The 22,167-nt window shown below is 41.5% G+C and overlaps 1 protein-coding gene across 1 annotated transcript in view; it reads right to left on the reverse strand.

Annotated features, from left to right (window-relative positions):
• ccdc57 (coiled-coil domain containing 57) overlaps positions 1-21,813 on the reverse strand; it is a gene marked incomplete at both ends in the record, with an annotated part of 47,934 nt that extends 26,121 nt beyond the window's left edge. The window contains 7 exons of the mRNA XM_080049009.1: positions 1,959-2,033; positions 2,298-2,455; positions 3,312-3,413; positions 6,591-6,699; positions 7,297-7,419; positions 9,617-9,739; positions 21,668-21,813. Coding sequence (XP_079905135.1) covers positions 1,959-2,033; positions 2,298-2,455; positions 3,312-3,413; positions 6,591-6,699; positions 7,297-7,419; positions 9,617-9,739; positions 21,668-21,813 — 836 coding nt within the window. The remainder of the gene's footprint in view (positions 1-1,958; positions 2,034-2,297; positions 2,456-3,311; positions 3,414-6,590; positions 6,700-7,296; positions 7,420-9,616; positions 9,740-21,667) is intronic.
• Between the last annotated feature and the right edge of the window lie 354 nt (positions 21,814-22,167).

Genomic DNA, 22,167 nt, shown 5'->3' on the forward strand with positions numbered 1-22,167 from the left:
ATCTTTCAGCTGTCCAATCAGCGAACAGAGGGAGTGGCTGAGAACAATGACATTGAGGTCGTGCGGCAGTTTCAGTTCAAGTCAGAAGCCGGCGCATGACACGTCACGACCAAACGTTATGCGATTGGTTGGTAGATCCAGAGTGGCACTGGGCGCATCCAATAGTTTTAAACTTCAACAGACACCCGTGATGTCACAGAGAGAGAAATGTAGGGTTAGACAGTGAGACCATAAAACACTCTTTCTGCCTTTTCTCAGGCTAGGATGATCCGATTTAATTTTTTTTTGCACATTTATACTTCATAGGATCTCCGAGTTCAATACACCTTCATATTCCAACCGGTGAAGTAGGCCTTTAAGTGAGTTTACATTTGTCAATCGATCGATTCCAGACTCTTCTGCACAAATGAAATGAAGTACGATGGTCTGGTAGGACCAGGCTAGCAGTCAAGAGGAGCAGGTCAAAATATAAACTTTAGACCATCGCTAAACGCTCCTGTGTGCTTGTTGGGACTTAGGCTACACGTTGTACACATTCTTCTTCCCTTTGCATTTAATGGCAGACTAGAACACGTACTGCAAAAAAAACAAGTACCTTTAAATGTCTTTGAATTTTGGTATTGACTACTTTCGGTACTATCGGTTCCCCTCACACAGACAGACATTGGGAGGCTTTCAGCAGGATGACAGTGCAGGTTGGGTCTTTTATGCACAGCTGGTTTTGATTGCACACACAGTGACATGAGCAGTTTATCACCACTAGAGCTACATGAGAGACACAGAAATAGCTGGGACTTCTACTATGCATAGCAACCGCCACCAAAACAATTCCCCAACTGATGTTCAAATCTGACAGTCTGTTTATTTGACCTTTTATTAATCCAGGGTGAGTTGGCAGAGATGTGATTCAGACATGACTATTGTAATGTTGTGCTGTCTGGTACCTGCTTCACAGCGCTCCACAGGAAATGAAAAAGAACCACCAGCTTCCAGAGAGGCTGGCTTGTGGTCCCTGCCATCACCTGTAACTCTCTGGCTTTGCTAGGCCTTTTGTTTCACGTTTTACCCCAGGACACGTTACAATGTGGCCTGCTGTATAACACTTCCACATGGACACTACAGATGTCACCGACCAACACACCTCACATTTCATTTATCCTCTTTATTAAAGTAAATAACTTCAGATTTATTTGAATGCGAAGGCCCCTTCCCTTGCTATTTGCATTGCCAACGGGCCTGGTTGTGACCCCTTTTTAACAGTGAACACTCACTTTCACACAGCTATAAAACAAGTATAGTTTTATCTATCTATCTATCTATCTATCTATCTATCTATCTATCTATCTATCTATCTATCTATCTATCTATCTATCTAGAGACTAACACTATCTCTGTGTTAACCCCAAACAACCTTAAAATAATTGTAGCCAAATATATGAGTTCATAGAAGCTATTTCTGTAACCAGCTACTGGTAGTGACCTTTCAGAGTTCCATAGAAGGAGCTATTGGCAAGGAAACGCTGGCATCTCCGCTGCCAAAAAATAATATCTGTGCACTTGTTTTCCTATTGGTTTATTTAGAGTGCTGTGTTGTGGAACAAGCAAGACCAAACCAGTTAACCAAGACCATTGTTTACCCACATTAATTATTCTGGATATTGTCACAATGTATCATAGTTAACCCGTTATTCTTTTCTGTGTTGTTTTATGAGTGAGTGCATTGTTCCACAGCAGCAGGCTGACCGGTGACGCAATTAGTCAAGCTTGCTAACATATTATACTCCCACGGGAAGGCTCACCAGAAACTGGGCAGTGATTGATTGGCATATCAAGACGCCCCCGTTGGTAGCCACACACACCTGAAACTCCACTTGCTAATGCAGCAACATAGAGTAGTTGCAAGCTGCAGTGTTAACTCATCCTCAAGCTACCATCTGACTGTGTTAATGATCACTCACTTCTTAATGTGCTCACCCTCCTCCTTCTCCAGCTTGGTCTCCATCCATTTCAGCTGGTCCTCAAGCTCCTTTATCCTGATACAGAGGAAAGGCATTCAACCTAAAATATAACATGCAGACACAGAAACAGACACACAGACACAGACACACACACACACACACACACACACACACAAAGCATCTCCATACAGTAACGTGATTTAGTTCTTGTGTATCAATCTCTCACTGTTGACCTGTGTGTGTGTATGTGTGTGTATGTATGTCTTAAATATAACATGTAGACACAGAAACAGACACACAGACACAGACACACACACAGACACACACACACACACACACCTGTGGTCCTTGGCAGCAGTGAGGTCTTGTATCTCCTGCTCTTTGTGTAGCAGCTGGGTCTGTACCCGTTGACTGACCTCCTCTGAGGTTGTTAGAGCCTCTCTGGTCTGGAGATGAGCCTGGCCTTCAACTTCACTCTCTTTGGACAATAGCTTCACCTGGGCACACATGCAGGCGCACACAAACACGCACACACAAACACACGGGCACACACACACACAAACAGCAACAAATTATTATGACAACCTTAACCTGCCTGGTGCCCACCACCAGAATTTCTCTTTGACAGTGAGAGGGCAGGGGGCGCCCTTAGATCAGTTGGTAGTGCGTCCCCCCCCATGGGCCTCGGCCAGCAGCAGACCCGGGTTCGATTCCAGCCCGCGGTCGTTCTCTGCATGTCACTCCCCTCTCTGCCCCATTTCAACTCTGTCTCTACACTATCAATAAAGCGTAAAAATGCCCAAAAATATATCTTTAGACAGTGAGAGGGCCGGGCTAGTCACACAATTATGATAGTGATAAAAGGCCTCAGGTTCATTTGGCTGTCATTTATACACCTGGTTCAAGAATCGTAAAGAAAGGAAATCCAAAGCGAAGTTACACCAATGTGCTTTCCTAGACCTAGCCTATCTTAATCATTTATTATTTTGTCCTATTGTGTTCCTCTTCAGGGACAGAATTGGGTTCTCTGAAAGACTAGTCCCGCCCTTTACTGTCCAAAGAAAAATCCTCCTCGCGAGCAGACAGGAAAAGTTTGGTGAAAAAGGTGGCTCATTCACTCTTGCCAGGGGCCTCATACTCAAATCATGACAGTGATTTGCCTTCATATTAAGAGGTCAACAAGAAAATCAAACACAAAATCTGCTGTCAAAAATGTATTTAGATGTTTTGACATTTAGAATCCTATGACTAGTATAATTATTTTTTTGACAAACAGAACTAAAAAGCATACAGCACACTTTGTGCACATACAACACTTTGTAGATAGAGACGACATGTTATTGCTCCTCTCACCTTGATATCTCGAGCCAGCAGCACAGCGCGCATCTCATCCATCCTCAGGTTGTGCTCATGTTCCCTCTGTTTGAGCTCACAGTCAAACACTGCAGTCAGCTCCTGTGGGCAGGTGTGGCATCTTGACACTGTTCATTTATCCAGTTAGATCCAGGTGTATTCCTATACCTTAAAGGCGGCCTTAGCTATGTTTCAACCCATTCAATTATTATCTTTTTTTTTGATAAATAATTATTGAGCATGCTACCGGGCCCAGGGGCCTCAGGGGGCCCTAAGCCAGAGATACTCAAAGTAACTTTTCATGTTGCATTGTCAAAGAGCTCAGTCGCTCATGTCAATAACAGGGTCCAAAAAGGAATAAGCCTAAATATAAGGAAATAAATCATCATGGGCCCCTCAACTAGTAGGGGAGAAATACAAAAGCATAAGAAAACAGCATTAATAGCTCTGTCTAATGCCTCGTTTCCACCGAGTAGAGCGGGTCGGGTCGGAGCGGTTCGGTCCGGGTATTTTGGCTCTTCATTTGGCAAAAGTTAGGTAGGGTACGGATATAAACGCACCTAACCGCTCTAAGCCGCTCCTAATTTCGGTACTTTTCCGTTGGGGTACCAGCCGCCTGAAAGGGTGCCGAAAAGGCAGAGCTACACATGCCGTCCGTTTATTTGTCGGAAGAATCATTTCCGCCGTGTGTAGTCACCTCAGGAAGAGTGAAAAGAGTCTTGTGTTTTGGCGAAAATGTGAGCGCGGCACTGTTTATTGTGTGGTGTTTTTCCTCGTCATTAAATGAATCAGTTGGCTACACTGTGTCCCAATGCTACGATGTCACGTAGCTGCCGCAGCCAGCGCTGTTCACTCGCTGTCTCTATCAGTTGCACCGAGCCGTCTCTGTACGTTTACGCTCACAACAACACGGGGGAATAAATAATGAAGCGGCTGGTTTGACCAAGCAAAAACGAGAGACCACTGGCTTGACCACAGTTGTTCCACAGCCCGATAGTTTGACCCACATTCTGGCGCCGGCTATCGCAGTCCAGCCTAAACCCTGCATCGGGTCGGCGGTGGAAACACCACGAGATTCTTTTTTTTTAAAGATATTTTTGGGGCATTTTTATGCTTTATTGACAGTTCAAAGAAACAAAGGAGAAATGGGGCAGAGAACGACCGCGGGCTGGAATCGAACTCGGGTCCGCTGCTGGCCGAGGCCCATGGGGGGGATGACCTACCAACTGAGCTAAGGGCGCCCCCAGGAACAAGATTTCTATGTGTAAATTCTATACTGTTCATAAAAAGTAGCTATCCACCCTGTATCTGTTGAAATGAGTCTCTCCATCATAGAACATGGGTCTGCAGACCAATCTACTGTACTGTTTTTACAGTTGCAGAGTAAAGAGTGCTGCCTGATTAAGAAAAATCTGAAAAATAATGATAATTCTGCATCTCAGGATTTAGTATAGCCTCTAAATTTTCCCCTGAAAGTGCACCAGATTGATACATTTTAATTCAAAAGGCACACATTTTCTTCCATGGGGGAAGCCCCCGGACCCTCCAACAAGGACCAGGGTCCCTCCCACAGTATCCCTAAATCCTTTGAGAAACACTGACTTCCTTAATATGTTTTTACCATTAATTGTATATGTGCGGAAAAGCCCATCATCTCATAAACCGTCTACGAACCAACTGGATTCTACAATCTGTTTTCTTTTTGCGGGCAGCATGCACAGTATTCACAAGAAATATGTATTTAAAGAAATACAAATTTAAATAAATTCAAAAAAATAAAAAAAAGTGGGGGGCCCCACACTAGGTCTTGAAACGGGCCCCCAGATGGTTAAGGCCGCCACAGCTTAAACGTGCACTATAAAGAGTTTCCCCTTCCTTATTTTTTGTACAACAGCAATTTTTAACAACTATGTTTTTTTTTATAAACAGAAGTTTCTTTTTACAACTAAAATGATGTCATTGAACTTTTTAGTTTTTTTTAAACAATGTCATGTCCATTCAAAATCTCACCTATTTGGCTTAGGACAGGCTGTTTTGAGAACTTTTCCAGTAACCTACTTTCACCATGCCTCCTGGTATGTGAAGTCAGACTAAGCTAACGTTAGCATCCTCATCCGAACATCAGAAAACGGAGCAGAGGGAGCAGCTTTTATGCTTTTATGTTTTTATGTTCTGTGTTTTGTATTTATTATGATTATTTGTTTGTTGTGTGACATTGTTAACCACTGAATGCAGAACAAATTGCCCCTCGGGGACAATAAAGATTTATCAATTCAAATCAAAGCAAAGTAGTACAGACACTACGTGCACATACATAACATAAGCGTTTATTTTTATTTAATAAAATCTCTAAGAAAACAGACTGTAGATAGATGACTTCTGTTGCTATTTCGCATAAAAAACGCCCAAAAAATCTCAGAGAAGTTTTTTTCTTTAAGAATTTCAGGGGTGGACGAGAGGTGCCGCCGTTGGTGGGGCACCCCCCCCCCCCCCCAGCCAATGGTAGGGGAAACACTGCTATGTAACTTTGGATGTGTGAGAAAATAAAGATTTCAAAATGTGATCCAATTCTTTGAATGACATAAACGTGCTCAGATGAGAAGTCAATGAGCAGTGCAACACAGAAGCACCAGAGCATGTAAAACAGCCTCTGCCCAGGACCACACAGTCTGGGAGCAGCAGCCAGGTTCCTTTCAGCATCCAGACATTATGTTCAGGGCGCATGACGCTGTGTGCTCACTGTTGTCATTTAGAACGGTCAACAGACTAAAGCCTGGCCTGGCCCGGGCCCAAGGGCAAAAAATGTAACCTCTACTATGCCCTTTGCTTTTTTGGATACAGTGAACACACCATGATAACTCTTTTACCTTGTTGTTTGATGAGAGCCAGTACGAGCCTACCATAATCATCCTTTATGATTTATCGCTAAGTGTTAACACCTGATCATCTTACACTATATGTACATATGGTGTAAGATGATCAGGCTTGGAACATGAACTGTGCACATGCTAATGAAGCCAGCAATGCAGTGTGTAACGGACACCATTCAGAGCCACAGAATGTCTGGGGTCATGATATAGGTCTGAAAGTCTTGCTGCCCTGCCAAGTATTTCAGTCCTGTGACCAGATAGCTCTCCACACAAACACACACGCACGCACACACACAAACACACAGGCCAACGGTGAGAGATTGTAACACAATAACTAAATAGCTTACTGTGTGGATATGCTTTTTGGTTGTGTGTGTGTGTGTGTGTGTGTGTGTGTGTGTGTGTGTACCTGTCTCTGTAGGGTCAGCTGTCCCTCCAGCTCTTGTATTCTGCACTTCAAATCCCATTTCGTCCGCTCATACTCCTCCGTTTGCTTTTCAGTTTCAGCAGCCATGGAGCTGCAAACACACACACACACACACACACACACACACACACACACACACACACAAACACACACACACACACACACAAACAAAAACACAAACTGATGGTGACTATGTCCGATTCATAATGGTTATATGACCATGGTGAAGCAAAGTAAACTTTGATTGAGTAGCCTTCATAAACACATACTTTTCCTGTCTGTCTGCCGTAAATCGTTTGGTCTGAGTTGGCGGGGATTCAGACCCGAGCAAAGGCATAAATATTAATAACCAGAAAAATGAGACTTTCATTTAAGTTAGTAGGAAGGATATAATGGAAACTCTGATGCATTGTAATAATATTTATTATAACCACACAATAATATGGGCACATTAACACACTGTAACAATAGCTCTTTGAATTGTGTATACTAATAACAAAATAGCATTTGTCACATAGGGGTGCAATCCACAAAGAAGTCAAGGTCAGGGACGTTACTTCATAGGTGAAATTCAATACTTTTCAGGCCTTATTTTGAGAATATAAAACCCAGTGCTTTTTTATTGCTTTTAAGAGCCTGCGGGTACGCTGTTATTAATATCAATGTAGTGTTCTTCTGTCTGACTCACAGCCTGATGTGCTCCAGCTGCAGTGTGTGTTGAGCAGCAGTGTGTTGTCTCTGCTCAGTGTCTCTGGCTCTCTGCTCCAGCAGCGTGGACACCTGCAGCCTCAGACCATTCAGCTCCTCCTGCCTGGAATCACAACAGTATTTCAGTAGTAGTACATTTTTTACACAACATACGCCGTGCCTCATTTAAATTGCCGGGTGCCGGTTTCATCCTTGTTGGATAGGCACACTTCGTTGAATCTACATTTTGCCATGATGTGGGCCAACTGCTGCTACTCATGCTGCTGCTGCTACTGCTACATGAACAACGTGCATCTGCTCTGAGAGCCATGGCCCCAAACACATGTGTTGTTGGTTCTGCTCACGTGACTTTTTAAGGACCCACAGTCACTGTGTCTGCTCAGGTCATTACTATTCAGCTGGTGTCTACACTCGGGATAAATACAATGACCTCTGGTTCCACAAAGCTAACAAACTACATCATGATGATAATAATGAGAATGAGAGGATAAACAAGAGTAAAGCTACATTAAAGCTATAGTGTGTAACTTCTGTTGCAGCCCATGAGGAATCCTGAGGAATATCACTGTTGCCGCATCTCCATGAGGTTAAGCCTTCAGTGATGGCGCATGGATTTTATACCTTCTGCTGTATGTCCAGGTTTTTTCTTAGCAGTAAATCAACAACTGAAACATTTCTTGGCCGCTTCTTGGGATTTTTCTGAGCTCCTGTGCCAGTGTCAGGGGGCAACATCGGTTTGTAAACGCTGCCATACTGAGAAATACAGAGAGAGTGTTGTGGAACTGATAGGCTTACTCAACTTTGTATCAATTCGTTTGGCATTGGCGCTCGAATGTAACCGACATTCATTTAAATAAAAAATGTACGCACTATAGCTTTCGGTATCTTATTGAAATAAATAGTTGATAATCCAGGATTGATCAAATGATCTACTGTAGTAGCCCTATGTGTCAACAGATTTGCACAACAAATAGGACTGAACATAAGCCTGAAGAAAACAGAGGTGATGACCTTAAACACACAAAACCCTCCACCTATACAAATAAATGGAATAAATATACCCACAACAGAAGAGTTTTCATATTTGGGAAGCACTTTAAGATATGATGGAGGAACAGGCAATGACATCAAAAGCCGTCTCAACAAGGCAAGAAACACATTCAGAATGATCAACAATGTGTGGAAGTCCACGAAGTACAGCATCAACACCAAACTCAAGTTATACCAGAGCTGTGTTCTCTCCACCTTAGTATACAGCTCTGAATGCTGGAGGATGACGGAGAAAGACCTTTCCAAGATCTCTGCATTCCACACAAGAAACCTCAGAATAATCTTACGTATCTTCTGGCCTAACACCATCTCCAACCAGCAATTACTTGCTCGGACAAACCAAGAAAGTATAGAGACCATTATTACAAGAAGGCGGTGGAGATGGATTGGACACATCATGCGAAAAGAACAGGATTACATTACAAGAACCGCCCTACACTGGACACCTGAAGGCACTCGAAAGAGAGGACGACCCAAAGAGACCTGGCGTCGAACAGTGGAGAAAGAACTGAAAGCCATGAAGCAGACCTGGTCGTTCTATCCAAAAGCTCGCCCAAAACAGACAGGAGTGGAGATCCTTTGTTGCTGCCCTACATGCCACTAGGCGTAAAGGGCAGTAAGTAAGTAAGTAAGTAAGTAGCCCTATGCATGATGATTATATAAAAAGTAGATTCCAAGGACCTGTCCTCTTGTATGGTTGAATGAAATGAAGAATCAAAGTCACTGGTCTTCACCTAACAGTGAAATATATAAATCTTTTTACTTGATGTATTTCCTAAGTCTAGAAGCAGCATAATGCAGCATATTGCTGTCTAATTTAAATGTTGTGTGACTGACTACGACTGCATGCACAATACCTCTATAATTTTCTTATGATATAATGTGACGCACAGTTTGCACTCACATTGAACAAATGCAGCATTTTCACAGTTGTTTCACATAATCCGTGCGTTCCAAATCACATACTTTTTCTTTTTACTACACTACATACTAAAGTACAGAAGAGTTTTAGGGGCCACAGGAGAGAAAGAAAAATCAGATTTTTTTCATTATGTCAAGAAATGTCAAGAATAAAGACGAATACTCCAAAATGCTATTGGAGTTAGTGGGACATTTATGTATTTTCAGCATACTACAATTGACGTGCATGTATTGGGACATCCTGTATCTTTTTCTGGCATACTAAATAGTAGGGAAGTATGGGGATTGGAACGCAGGGTCAGTACTGAAGAGGGTCATGTGACTTGTACCTGTTGTGCTCCACAGTCACAGCTCTGGTGGTTATGACATCATATCTCTCCAGCTCTCTGTCTCTTTCCTCCAGGATGCTCAGGTTGAACTGGAAATCTTCCTTCATTTGCTGGTAGGATTCTCTGACAAATAAAGAATCACAGCACGTTGAATCAAAAAGAAATGCACTTTATTTAATATCTTAAGTAATAGCGAGCTTGATTGTATTGCAACATGACAACAAACCAAACGGCTACATGTACAAGCACACAGGAGCGTTTAGTGATGTTGCAGAGTTTATCTTTTGACCTGCTCTCCTTGACTAGCAGTGTTTGAGCTAAGCTAACCTGGATGAGAGACCTTTGGCCTTTTCTTCATAAAATAGGCACGCACAGTTACAGGAAGACTGTCGCATTATTAAAAAGATGTTGAACTATTCCTTTAATGAGGGTGTTTCCAGCTAAGATCTGAGGTATAGTGTTGTGAGGTGGACATAAAGGTGGTGTGGAGGTGTGAGGTAGGGTTGGGCTGTATCCATTTTTTAATACCTTTAAACCTTCCCCAAATGATACCCCGGTGTAAGGTATTACCTTCCAATATTAGGCTGAAGTCTCGCGCACAACACTGAGCAACATGTCTTGTTTGCAGACACCTGAGGAATCTAAGTCTAATTTTCATTGTCTTTTTAGCTCTATTTTGATCTTCAACATCGTCTGAGTAAGATGACTGGACATTTGGCTTGTTAGAAATGCATGAATGTGTCCTCCTTGGAATATTTCTGTTGATGCGCATGCTGGCCAGGTAGGGTAGAGTGGGTTCATCAAAGTCGTATTGCTGGAAATGACTTCCAATGGGGAATAATAAAAGTGGTTCAAAAGCACTCATGCAGTTCAATAAAAGGGAAATCTGTTTGAACTACATTTAATTGTTGAAACTACAGACTTGGGACAGAGGGGTGACTTAACCTCTCATCCTTGTGGAAAATTTTTGTGATTTTAAGGTTATGGATTGTACAAGAGAATTATATTTAAAGAACAGCTTCCAAGGACTGGTAGGCTAAAGGAAAGAACACAAAAAAAGATGAGAGAATTATATTAATAAAAAGATCTTTGACAGTGTAGCAGAGGTGACGAAGAAGATTAGAGTGAAGAGAAAAAAGCAGAAATTCACAGATAGAGTAACCAAGGCAAGACATGAAAGAAAATATTTTATTATTGAACTGTTTCAGTAACTGTGCATACCTTAAAACCTTAAATATAATCCACCAATATATGTTAGTTTATGTTATGATCCTGGAAAGCGTCGTACAACTCGATATGTTTTGAGGGCTGCCAGGCGAACAATTTGGATAAAATACAAGGGCTGTTGAGGCTTTCATAGATAGAAACATTACTATCATTACTATGTTACTCAATCAGTGTCGAGACAGAAGTTTCACTCATCAAGGGTACCTTCAAAAGAATATATTATCCTCAACTAGCTCATTTAGCAAGACATCATTTCTGAGTGATGACTGAGGAAGATATTCCAGTTAGTTAAGACATGGAACTGTGAGCTGTGTATCGTGTCAGTTTGATAAAGTGAACGAGGTGGCAAACCACAGCCGCCATGAGAGAAAGGGAGAAGTTTATCACAGTTGAATGGACAAGGTTGAAAAATCTGTTCATATCTCTCTCTCTCTCTCTCTGCTCCCCACCTTTCCGGCTGCAGAAGGATATCATTTAACCAGTGAGCATGTTGATCAATAATACATTTGCCAGCACTGCTGAGACAGGTATAATTGTGCTGATATGTCAGGGTTTAAAACAATTCATGTAATTTACCGCCGCGCATTAGCTATGCATGGATCCCTCAGTATCATGCTGAGAGGTGAATTTGCCACTGTAAGCAGAAGCAGATAAGAAATATGCCTGTGGAAATAGAATTGAATTCCTAGTTCAAGGCTCGGAGTCAGAAAGTATAAATGAACACCTTGTCACTTTACAATAATTGATAGACTTCTTCACAATTTAAGCATGGCAAGTGATCATTGGCAAAAATAGTCCAAAAGACAATGCTATACTGCCAATGTTTAGCAGGTACAGATGTTTTCAAGTTTACCATGTTTTGTATTTATGCAACCATCTCTATTTAGCAAACACCCCAAACTACAGTTGAGACTTCTGAAAATTAGTTTTGTATACCGTCAAAACAAAAGTATCGGACAAGTTCTAATTTAGACCTAATAAAATTACTCCATAAAAAGTCTGGGGATTGCCAAAGTTATTACGATTCATCCTGGGTGGGGCATTAATGTCTGCTCTAAATTTCAGGGTAATCCACCCAAATAGTTATCGACCCATTTCACTCGAAGCCTGGGAGCCATGAATGTCTACAAAATGTATGGCAATCTATCCAATAGTAGTTGAGATATTTCAGTCGGGGCAATATAGTAAGTGGTGTTCACTAAAAAAGGTTTCTTTATCTAAATTTAAAAAAAATAAGAAGAACATTTCGTAACTCACAATTCAAATTCCATTCTTGCAAATAATTAGAATTTGCTCTTCAAAGAGAAAGAAGGTGAGCTGGATTAATGATACACTGTCTTACTGCTACACTGCGCGGATCGATGTTTCAACAAATAATCCATATCCCCTCTCCTCTCATTCAGCAGCCATAAACAACAGCTCAAAGAGCTACCACATGACGCCACAAGGGCTCCCGCCTCTGCTGCCATCACATATAAGATAGCATGGCATATTCTCTAGATGCCTAACATTCAAACACACAAAACTAAAGACGTCATTACTCAGTCTCACTCTCAAATTGGCTTTTTATGACCCAGTTGGAGATAGAGCATTCAAAATGCACAAGTAATACCATCTGTATTACCACTCATAAAAGAGTGTATCAATCACTTCAACTGACCTTTTTTTTTTCTCTCCCCTGAGTGTCTCATCAATGAGCCACATCCCAGTGCCGGAGGGCTTAAGGACTATTGGTTGAAATCAATGTCATGCAAAGGATTGTTGGTGAACAATGTGCCCCGTGATTCAATACATCGCTAGCCTGGCATTCCCAGACCTGCCACTAGGCGCTGGCAAATTAAATTTGCTGCGCGTGTTGGTCTGGACACGCTCCGTTGAAGCTTTATCAAGAAGACCAGAAATCTGGCTATGGTTTCAATTGGTTCTATCTAATATGGGCGCGCCAGAGCCCTTTATATGGTACTCTGGGGAGGACGTAACCGGATGACGACAGTGACGTGCATGCGACGTCTTTATATGTCCATGCGCCGAAGCCGTGATAGTAAACATCAAAGATGGCTGCGGATATGTTGTGTGCGTTTGAGACTGCTTTGGCCTCGACCCTTAACGATTTGGAAGACGGCACTCAAATCTTTCATTAGCAAGTAAGTGGAATGTTCTGTTTTGCCGACTGACAACGGCAAACGTTTAATTTAACAGTTTAACAGCTGTTCGCTAAACGAAAGGGGCTTATGTCACCTTGTGCATCGCTCTGATTGGTTGTAGTGCTATCCAACTGCGTGCAGTGGCATTTGAAATGCACGAGTAGGAGCCGCCCCTTGAGTTGAAAATTACTATTGATCGTGGCCAGACCCTCTATCGTTCAAGATATCAGGGTCTGGATTTCCAGGCTAATACATCGCACTTTCTTGATTGCATTGTTGACATCACTGACAAGTGACATTGAAGGACTGAGCGTCTGATTCATGGTAACTGATTGACTGTGCAGACTATTACGGGCATCCACTTTCATGCACCAGCATATGACGGCAGCATCAGTGGCCATAAATTGTCTGTGGCTTGGCCAAATGTCAAGAATGTTGTTGTGTTGTCTGTTTGCATGCAAATTAATGCACGGTTTAGTCTGTGTGTATTACTGTCGACTTTGTTTAGTTTACTGATGTTCTCCTGGAACCCCTGATCAAGGTTATTTTGAATTTAGTGTCTGACATATTCTGTAGTTTTAATTGCTTAATAATTACAGTGAACTGAGCAAACTTTCTTCTGTGCTCCACTTTTTTCATATCATATAATTTGACCACCAAAACACAGAAATGGTTCCTCGTCAAAGCTCCTGTAAGTCATTATCATTATTTATGAATGCTTGGAGGGATGGGGGGGACCTAATTTTCCACTGATATGACTGATAGTCGGCGAGTGTGGATTACATGACGATTTGATTGAATATCTCTCAAGAAAATCTCATTCTGACTGAAGCAAATGTAATTCTGTAAGTGAACTACCGTACTTAGGCAATTCTTCACCTCTCCAGGGAAAAGTATCCATTAGAAGTAAAAGTCAAAAGTACAAAAGTGTTATCAGCAAAAGATACAAATAGACAAAATGTAATTAAATATGTTTCTTAAACTTCCATAAAGCATTATGACATTATTAAACTGTTAATATACAACAATACAGTTCGTTGTTGAAGCCGGTCAAGGTAGAGCTACTGACTACTGCATAGGCTGTTAGTAGTTAGGATTACAAGATACATTCGATGTGACATATGATATGTTTAATGGGACAGGAAAGATTAAAATGCAAACGAAAAACAAAACCAAAGAAGTGGAGAAAAAGTTAGGTATTTAAAGTAACATAAGAAAAGAAAATGTGTACCTTAAATGTGTACATACACTACAGCACTTGAGTGAATTATTTCCATTGCTGCCATAATGTCAGAATCAAAGAGTCAGAGTGCACCTGAGTTTGTCTGTTCCGACTCAATGTTAACTTGCCCCAACTAAAAGGTCAAACTATATGTGAATGTGTTAGTCCATCATCTTGTTCTGAGACGCATATTGACTACCAAACCATCTTGTGTCATAGCTTTCTAACTAGGGCAAATTAAATCAAATGGCTTCCTCGGAAAAATTGCCATTTGATAATATAATTGCTTTTATGTTAAAAAAAACATCATATCGGCAATAACATTAGGAGTTGGTTTCACAGAAAAGTGGCCATTACATAAAATACTTAAAAATGAAGTGGCCCTTATACTGTGTAGGGGGAATTCAAAAAGGAAGAGAGCTGGCCCTGCCTTTATTTAAAGCGTTGTCCGTCAAGAGAAGAGAATAACCATATTTCAATTAAAGGGGAAATCTTTATTGTCATGGGACCAAGAGCGAGTCACTGGTTTGTGCCTTAAAGCGGCTACGAGTAACATTTAAATATCTTTTGAACAGCCTCATGTTTCCTCTGATAATCATAAATTACCTTTAACAGCAAAGGAGACCATCAGTGCAAAGAAAGACGTTTTTAAATAGTTTTTATTACTGCTTTTGGTCTGGTCGCACACCCAGTCCGATTTTCGGTTCGCTCGTGCAGGCTCTATGGTCACATATCCATATTGGTCGCAGATTTCAGTGTGGCGCAGCAACGTGATTTGAGAAGCCTATCCCTCCAGGTGAGGGAAGGGGAGCGGGAGCCTTGTTTGAGACAGTTATTTGTCGTCATAATGACTGATAAAGGGGCTGAACCATCAAAGAAAAAAAAGAAAAATGAAGAAAAGCTAAAAGGGAGAGTGATATAGGCTACGGGCGGGACGAGGGCGTTGCCAAGCAACGTGTATACAATTTCACGAGAGCGAAACTAGACTGCAGTGTTTACTCCTAAATGAATGAGCGGTTGGTACTAACACAAAGTTTGCTTTGCTTCACCATCATCAGATAACCATTATCTGAAATAGTCATTATTTACATCAACAACACAAACACATTACCTCATCGTGATCCATACTAACTGCCGTCTCTCGTTCATTCGCTTTCTGTGAGGACGCGTAGTCTTTCAGCTCCGTGAGAGAGAGTAGTTAGGTGACACTGCTGCATCAACTCATTGCAATCAGGTGTGTGTGGCAGTGACTGGCATTAGTTGATGCAGTGTCAAAACCACTCTCACGGAGCCGAAAAGAGTCCTCACACTTTCAACACACGGACATGCACTATATTGCGCCCTTCTCAGTTCACACTCGCGCGCCTGGCACGCGCTAGAAAACAGCTTTGCGACAGCGGGCGTCGTAAAAATACTACCGCTTTTGTCCAAAGGGGACGTGCCAACTTACTCGTAGTGGCTTTAAGGGTCTGACTTCACTCCGTTTCATTATCTCTCTCCTGCATATATGGATTTCCTTTTACCTTTATACCCGACAGCAATTCAATGTTCCGTTCACTCAATATTCTACTTATGAAGGTGTTTGGGAGAAATCAATTGAATGGCTGTGATGTGGAGTCAATTCTAAATGCTTACACAAGGGAGACATTTGCACTCTAGTGTTCAGGGGCCTCATTTATAAAGCTTTGCGTGGGATTCACGTGGAAGCTGGCGTACGGAAGAAATGTAGGATGTACGTGCGAACAAAAATATTCGGATTTATAAAACAGTGCGCACTCACGTCCTACGCCTGTTTCCCTTTATAAATCACAATCAACTCTAAATGTTGCGCAGCCTTTGCGGGCTTCACGTAACGCCCATATTTACCCATACATAGTCATTGACACGCCCCAAATTAATATAATTTACTGAGTGCATGAAGGCGGTAGTGGCAATCGCCGACTGAAAGGGAAATGGAAAAATAGACTCCACACGGTGTGGATCACTGCGATCACCCTGAAGTACCCGATGGAGAAGTGGCGAACAGGGAAAATATAGTTTGGTGGCAGTGTGAGCGTAAAGGCGTCAGAGTGCAGCCTGTGGCGATCTCTGTGAACGCTGTGGCCGAAATAAAAATAAGTGATCCGACATAAAAGTGGACGCAAACAAGTGCATATCCTCACACAACAGTGTTTGTGCCACGAGCGGGGGACACTGAGACCCCTCATGAGATACAGATTCGGAGAATTCATCCCGGGGCAGTGACGGGCGGCGGAGGGTTAATAATAAACTTCACAGTCCCTTTCAAAACACAATTGCGACGTGCTTAAACACAAAGAAAAACACATAGATAAAACCGACTAAAAGCCGTGAAAAAAATCACAGTAGAGTAGCCTATGTGATGTACAGTAGGCTTATCATTAGTGTATGAAAAGGTGCACTCCTGTCTGCCTGACTGAGGCATCGAGAACAGCGTCAGTGTAAAAGTAATAGGCTGTATTCCACCTCAATATTATCAGAATTAATTCCACAACATGCAGATAGGTTATTCTTTAATAACTGCAGAGCTTATTCGAACGTTGCTGTTTTGTTTTTATTTGTACTCATATCTCCGTTTGTACGCTATTTAAGATCCTAATTCGTTTTGTTTTTGTTGGTATCACTCCATGGAAAAATCCGTGGAGGCATTTGTTCATTAGTTGTAAGAATGGCTTCATCCGTTTTGCAAAGGAACTCCCAATATATGATAGACCTACATGGCTTATAATAGGCCTATCTGGATTAATTTTACACAAACACATTCGTTCTCGCACTTCATACATGTGCCGACGGAGTCGGCGTTTCTCCTTTCTCCACTTTCTGTGCGTGCGCATGGGTCAGAGTTTGCGTGGAGGACCGCACATCTTCCCGTCAAGTTTGGTTTTTATAAATCCCAATATTTGCTTAGAAATTGGCGTGCGCCGTCTTCTGGGCGTACGCCACGTTTATAAATGAGGCCCCTGAGCTTGTATTACTTTTGTTGCAGTAACACCCTTTACGTATATATAAAGTAAAATTAACATGGAAAGTCTCAGAGGATTACTTTGAATATTGTTACACCGTTAACCTCTTATTATTTGAACCAACAATTTAAGATCCATTTTTTGTGCTATTTCTAGATATGTACTGAATGAGTGTGTCCGTGAACAAATGTATGCACTATGCAGGTAACATTTGACACTTCTGATAAAGGCTGGTTTTACTTTGCAAAATGGTTACAACTTTATTTACCATGTGAATGACAATTTAATAAGAAGATTAAGTTCTAATCCTGTTTGCAGGCCACTGTGTGACAGTCCAGGAAGCTTCTCAAACGATTACCTTTTACCGACACACAAACACTGATATAATAATCGGGGCTATAATTGTGGCAGAGGGATATATATTGTGTTGTTTAAATATAAGCTACTGTTAACTCATATCAGGTAAACAGACGTTCGGCTTAACAGTCAAAGAGACACAGGACCCTCAAGCAGCATCATTCTCAAAGCATATAATTAACATTTTCCAGGGCTCACTGTGTGTTTCTTCTACCAAGCCAGTATACTTTCTAACAAAGATGACAATAAATAGAACGATTATACAGGTCTGGAAAAAATTAAGAGACCACTCCAAATATTCAGTGTCTCTCTTTTTACTATTTATATGTAATTAACATTTGGTTTTATTCTATAAACTACTGACAACATTTCTACCAAATTCCCCACAAAAAATATTGTCATCAAGAGCATTTTCAATAAAGACATAAGAAAATTCCAGACTGGTCTCTTTATTTTTTCCAGAGCTGTATACTATTTGAAATAGTATCCGTCGGTCATGAATGAAGGTTATATACCAACTAATCACTATGAAGGGGGCTGTAGCTCAATGCAGGGTCGGTGGTTCGATCCCTTGTCTCCCCGCCATGTCCAAGTGTCCCTGGGAAAGACACTGAACCCTAAATTGCTCCCAATAGTTAGCTTGCACCATGCGTGGTAGCTGCTGCTATCAGTGTATGAATGTGTGCTCCAGTTGTATGTCGCTTTGGATAAAAGCGTCTGCTAAATGACATGTAATGTAATGTAATTTAATGTAAAAGTTACCTCTGCTAAATACTAATTTTTACGGACAGCACTTGAACACATCACAATCTACGTTCTAAACGAGGGAAAATAACGCATGTCATCTACTTGTAAGGTATTTTAAGCTTATGATGTTGTGCTTTTTTGACCGGTTCTTTAATTGACAAATAAGACCTACATTATTAACAGGAGTTTTGTCATCACTTTCAAAGCATCTTCAAACTGCTGCTGGAGAACGACACCCATGCACCAGGTATTTTTTATGGTGGTATCCACGGTAAATAAGGGATACTGTTGCTATTTTTAATTGTCCCCAGTATGGTATTGGTAATACCTTAAAAGGTGCTGTAAGCGGAATGGTTATTTTAGCTAACTTCCTGTCAGTTACTGCAGTTAGCGGTCCCTTTGCTCGTCCCTACGTCACCACATTAATGCACTTCAAAAAGTGAGTTATCTAGCACCATCTCAGATAAGTAATAGTGATAAAACATGATAAAAACCATCAAAACAGACATTGGGAAGGATTTTTACCTGCTCTGCCATTGTAGGCGCATAAACATTCACATGGTATCTGCACATTTTTAAAGTTCAAATTTAAAGACATTTAAGACCTTTTTAAGACCTCTAAAATGAAAAAATAATACCAATACCGCGGTAACAGAAATTGACAAACTACACTACAGTATACTACGTAAAGGGTTGCATTAAATCTGACTAACAAATATTCAATGCACTTTAGCTAACAACTGCTGTCTAATTACAGAATATAAAAAATGTTCAGCAGTCTGAATGAAGACAATGTCCCCCTGCATTTACCATCAAATACATACAGTGCTGTGTGAAAGTTTGTGAACCCCTTGAGCCTTTTGGAATTTTATTTATGTTTACTATTATTAATAATTTTTTATCAATACAAGTATTTTTTATATGAAATAACAGATGTTTGTTTTTCTCTCACTAATAATTGATTGGATTTATATAGAGCTTTATTTCGATGTTGTTGACTCAAAGCGTTTTACAGGGTTCCAGGTTCAATTCGTTCACACACAGTCATACCGGTGGTGGTAAACTACGATAGTAGCCACAGCTGCCCTGGGGCAGACTGACGGAAGCGAGGCTGCCATTCAGCGCCTACGGCCCCTCCGACCACCACCTCAAACACACAGCAATCATACACATTCACACAAGGCAGGGTGGGTGAAGTGTCTTGCCCAAGGACACAACAACCATGACACAGGTGGCCGGGCGGGGATCGAACCGCCAGCCCTTGGATCGTTGGCCGACCCGCTTAACCACCTGAGCCACAGTCGCCCTAAATCACTACATTGGTCTATTTCATCACTCGATTTGGCCCACCTGATTGTGTCAACCTGCTCGATTTCCTCAGGGTTCACAAACTTTTGCACATACAACATTTGTCAAATAATTTGTTTTATCTGTTTTAACAAATGATTTCTGGAAAAGAAAAATGTTGAATTGATAAACAAACATCTGTTATTTCATATAAAAATACTGGTATTGATAAAAATGAATTAATAATGGTTAAAATAAATAAAATTCCAAAGGGCTCAAGGGGTTCACAAACTTTCACACAAGTATAAGAGATCACTGTAAAGGCAACCTGAAAACCAATCATTACCACCTTTTCAACCAATTATAGACCTCTGTATCAATTGGTTTACATTTTCTGATTAATCGAGTAACAAGAAGAGTTTAATCAATTTAGAAAATACGTGTTAGGTGCAGCACACAATATTTTAATTAGGCTATAAATTAAAAATGGGATATTTTTTGGGGAAGAATAATCCGAATGTTCTTCATATTTTAATTCCTTATTCAATAAATAACAAACTTAGTCCATTAACTTTCTTTTTCAGAACTTATGGCAGACACTATTTAAAAATTGGTTCCACAGGTCAAGGGAGGTTTTTGCAATTTCAAAATCGTATGTGTATGTTGGCCAACTGTAGATTTACATCCATGCTCACGAGACCTGAGGTAATATGCGCAAAGTAATTTTTTCTTCATACAGTATTGTTGCAGGCATTCAGGTTAATAAACAGCGGGTATCAGGGTTGTACCGATTGGCAAAGGAAACGTATGCTACTATCTGCGATTGATGGGAGGATCGGCAATAGTTTTTATCTAGCTGTTAGAAAGGGAGTGCAGAGTGGAGAGAAAGAAAGTGACAGAAAGAGAGACAAGCAGTGTGATAGAGACCCGCGTCTCACTCCATGAGCTCACGCCAAGTCAACGCGACCTGAATGAGCTGAATGAACGTCTATTAATAAATATAGATAGCCTAAATAAACATGTTTAGCCTACTAAACACAACCAACGTGTTGTGTGATTTGCGTCAGTAGCCTACCCTATATCATCAGCGGGCGGGTGGTTGCGCACCTACAAGCAGCGTGTGGTCGCGGTCGTGGGGTGAAAAAAGCCAGCCACGGTATTTGTCGTCCTCCCTCCACCTCTCACTGAATTTATAATAGCTTGGCATGCATTCCACCGCGTCGTTCTCTCCTTTTTTGCTCTACCGCGGCCGACTACAAATTCGAAAGCAGGGAACACACATTCCTCTAACACGGCCGTACTGCCTCTAGTGTAGCCTATGTGTCGGACTTGCCGGATATCTTTGAAGTAGGCTATATAAAACACCGATAAAATAAAAACATAGAAATATAACAATTAAACTAGAAAACTAGAAAGAAACAAATAAGGCAAGCTCATTAATTCTGCCCCCGATTAAATTTAATGCCGCCCAGTGCGCCCACCCAATAATTCCAGACTTTTTAAGACATTTAAGGCCTTGAATATTGAAACTTAAATGTAATGACTTTTAATGCTTTTCAAGATCCGCGGCAACCCTGCATTCACCCATCTGTCCTCTGGCGTGCACCGGCAGTGAGACCATGAGTGAGACGGGTGTCGGTTTGTAGCGTTCTCTCTTGTTTGTTTGTTTTTTTTAAGATATTTTTTGGCATTTTTATGCTTTATTGATAGTGTAGAGACAGAGATGAAATGGGGCAGAGAGGGGAGTGACACGCAGAGAACGACCACGGGCTGGAATCGAACCCGCGGTCCGCTGCTGGCCGAGGCCCATGGGGGGGGGACGCCCTACCAACTGAGCTAAGGGCGCCCCCAGCGTTCTCTCATGTGATTGGATATTAATTTCGGGATCCGACAAAAAGTTTATTTGCCGATTACATGCAGAGCAGCTGACTGAGAGAGACGGCTTTATGAAACGTGCACATTATGTAAGTGATCACTGTATGAATAAAGAGCGATTTAACACTTATATTAACATAAATAAACCGCTTACTTCACCTTTAATACATCCCAAACCTGGTGTGAGGTGGACACATGGAGGTGGGCCTACCTGAGTTTGGAGCTCTCCTCCTGGGCCTGTGTGAGGCAGCTCTCCAGGTGATGGAGCCTGGCAGCCTGGAGCTCCTTACACTCTCTCTCTTTACTGGCCAGCTCAGCCTCCAGGTCCCTCAGTCCACTGTGCCCATCTGACTGCATGCTACAGCTGGGATACACCTAGAAAGAGCAATCATTCATTATGATGAATATGATGTATATGATTCTCACCCTTCTTCAATTCCCACATTTTCTTTTCAGTAGCTCAATTAGAAAATAATGTTGGCTTATGAGAGAAATCCATAGGCTACTTATACATGAGACAAAATAAATGAGACCGCATGAACGCCTCAACTAGTCCAAACATGAATGGATTTACTATGCCTATTGTTTGTGTTGTGTAGAATACTGGGTTGTAGTCACAACTTCCTTCACTGTATTCAACCGTGTTGGGACAACTACTGACAATGTGTTTGTGTGCGTGTGTTGTCACTGACAACACACACGCACAGACAC

Source organism: Ammodytes marinus (genome assembly GCF_949987685.1).
Source record: "Ammodytes marinus genome assembly, chromosome: 20".
Classification (NCBI taxonomy): domain Eukaryota; kingdom Metazoa; phylum Chordata; class Actinopteri; order Uranoscopiformes; family Ammodytidae; genus Ammodytes; species Ammodytes marinus.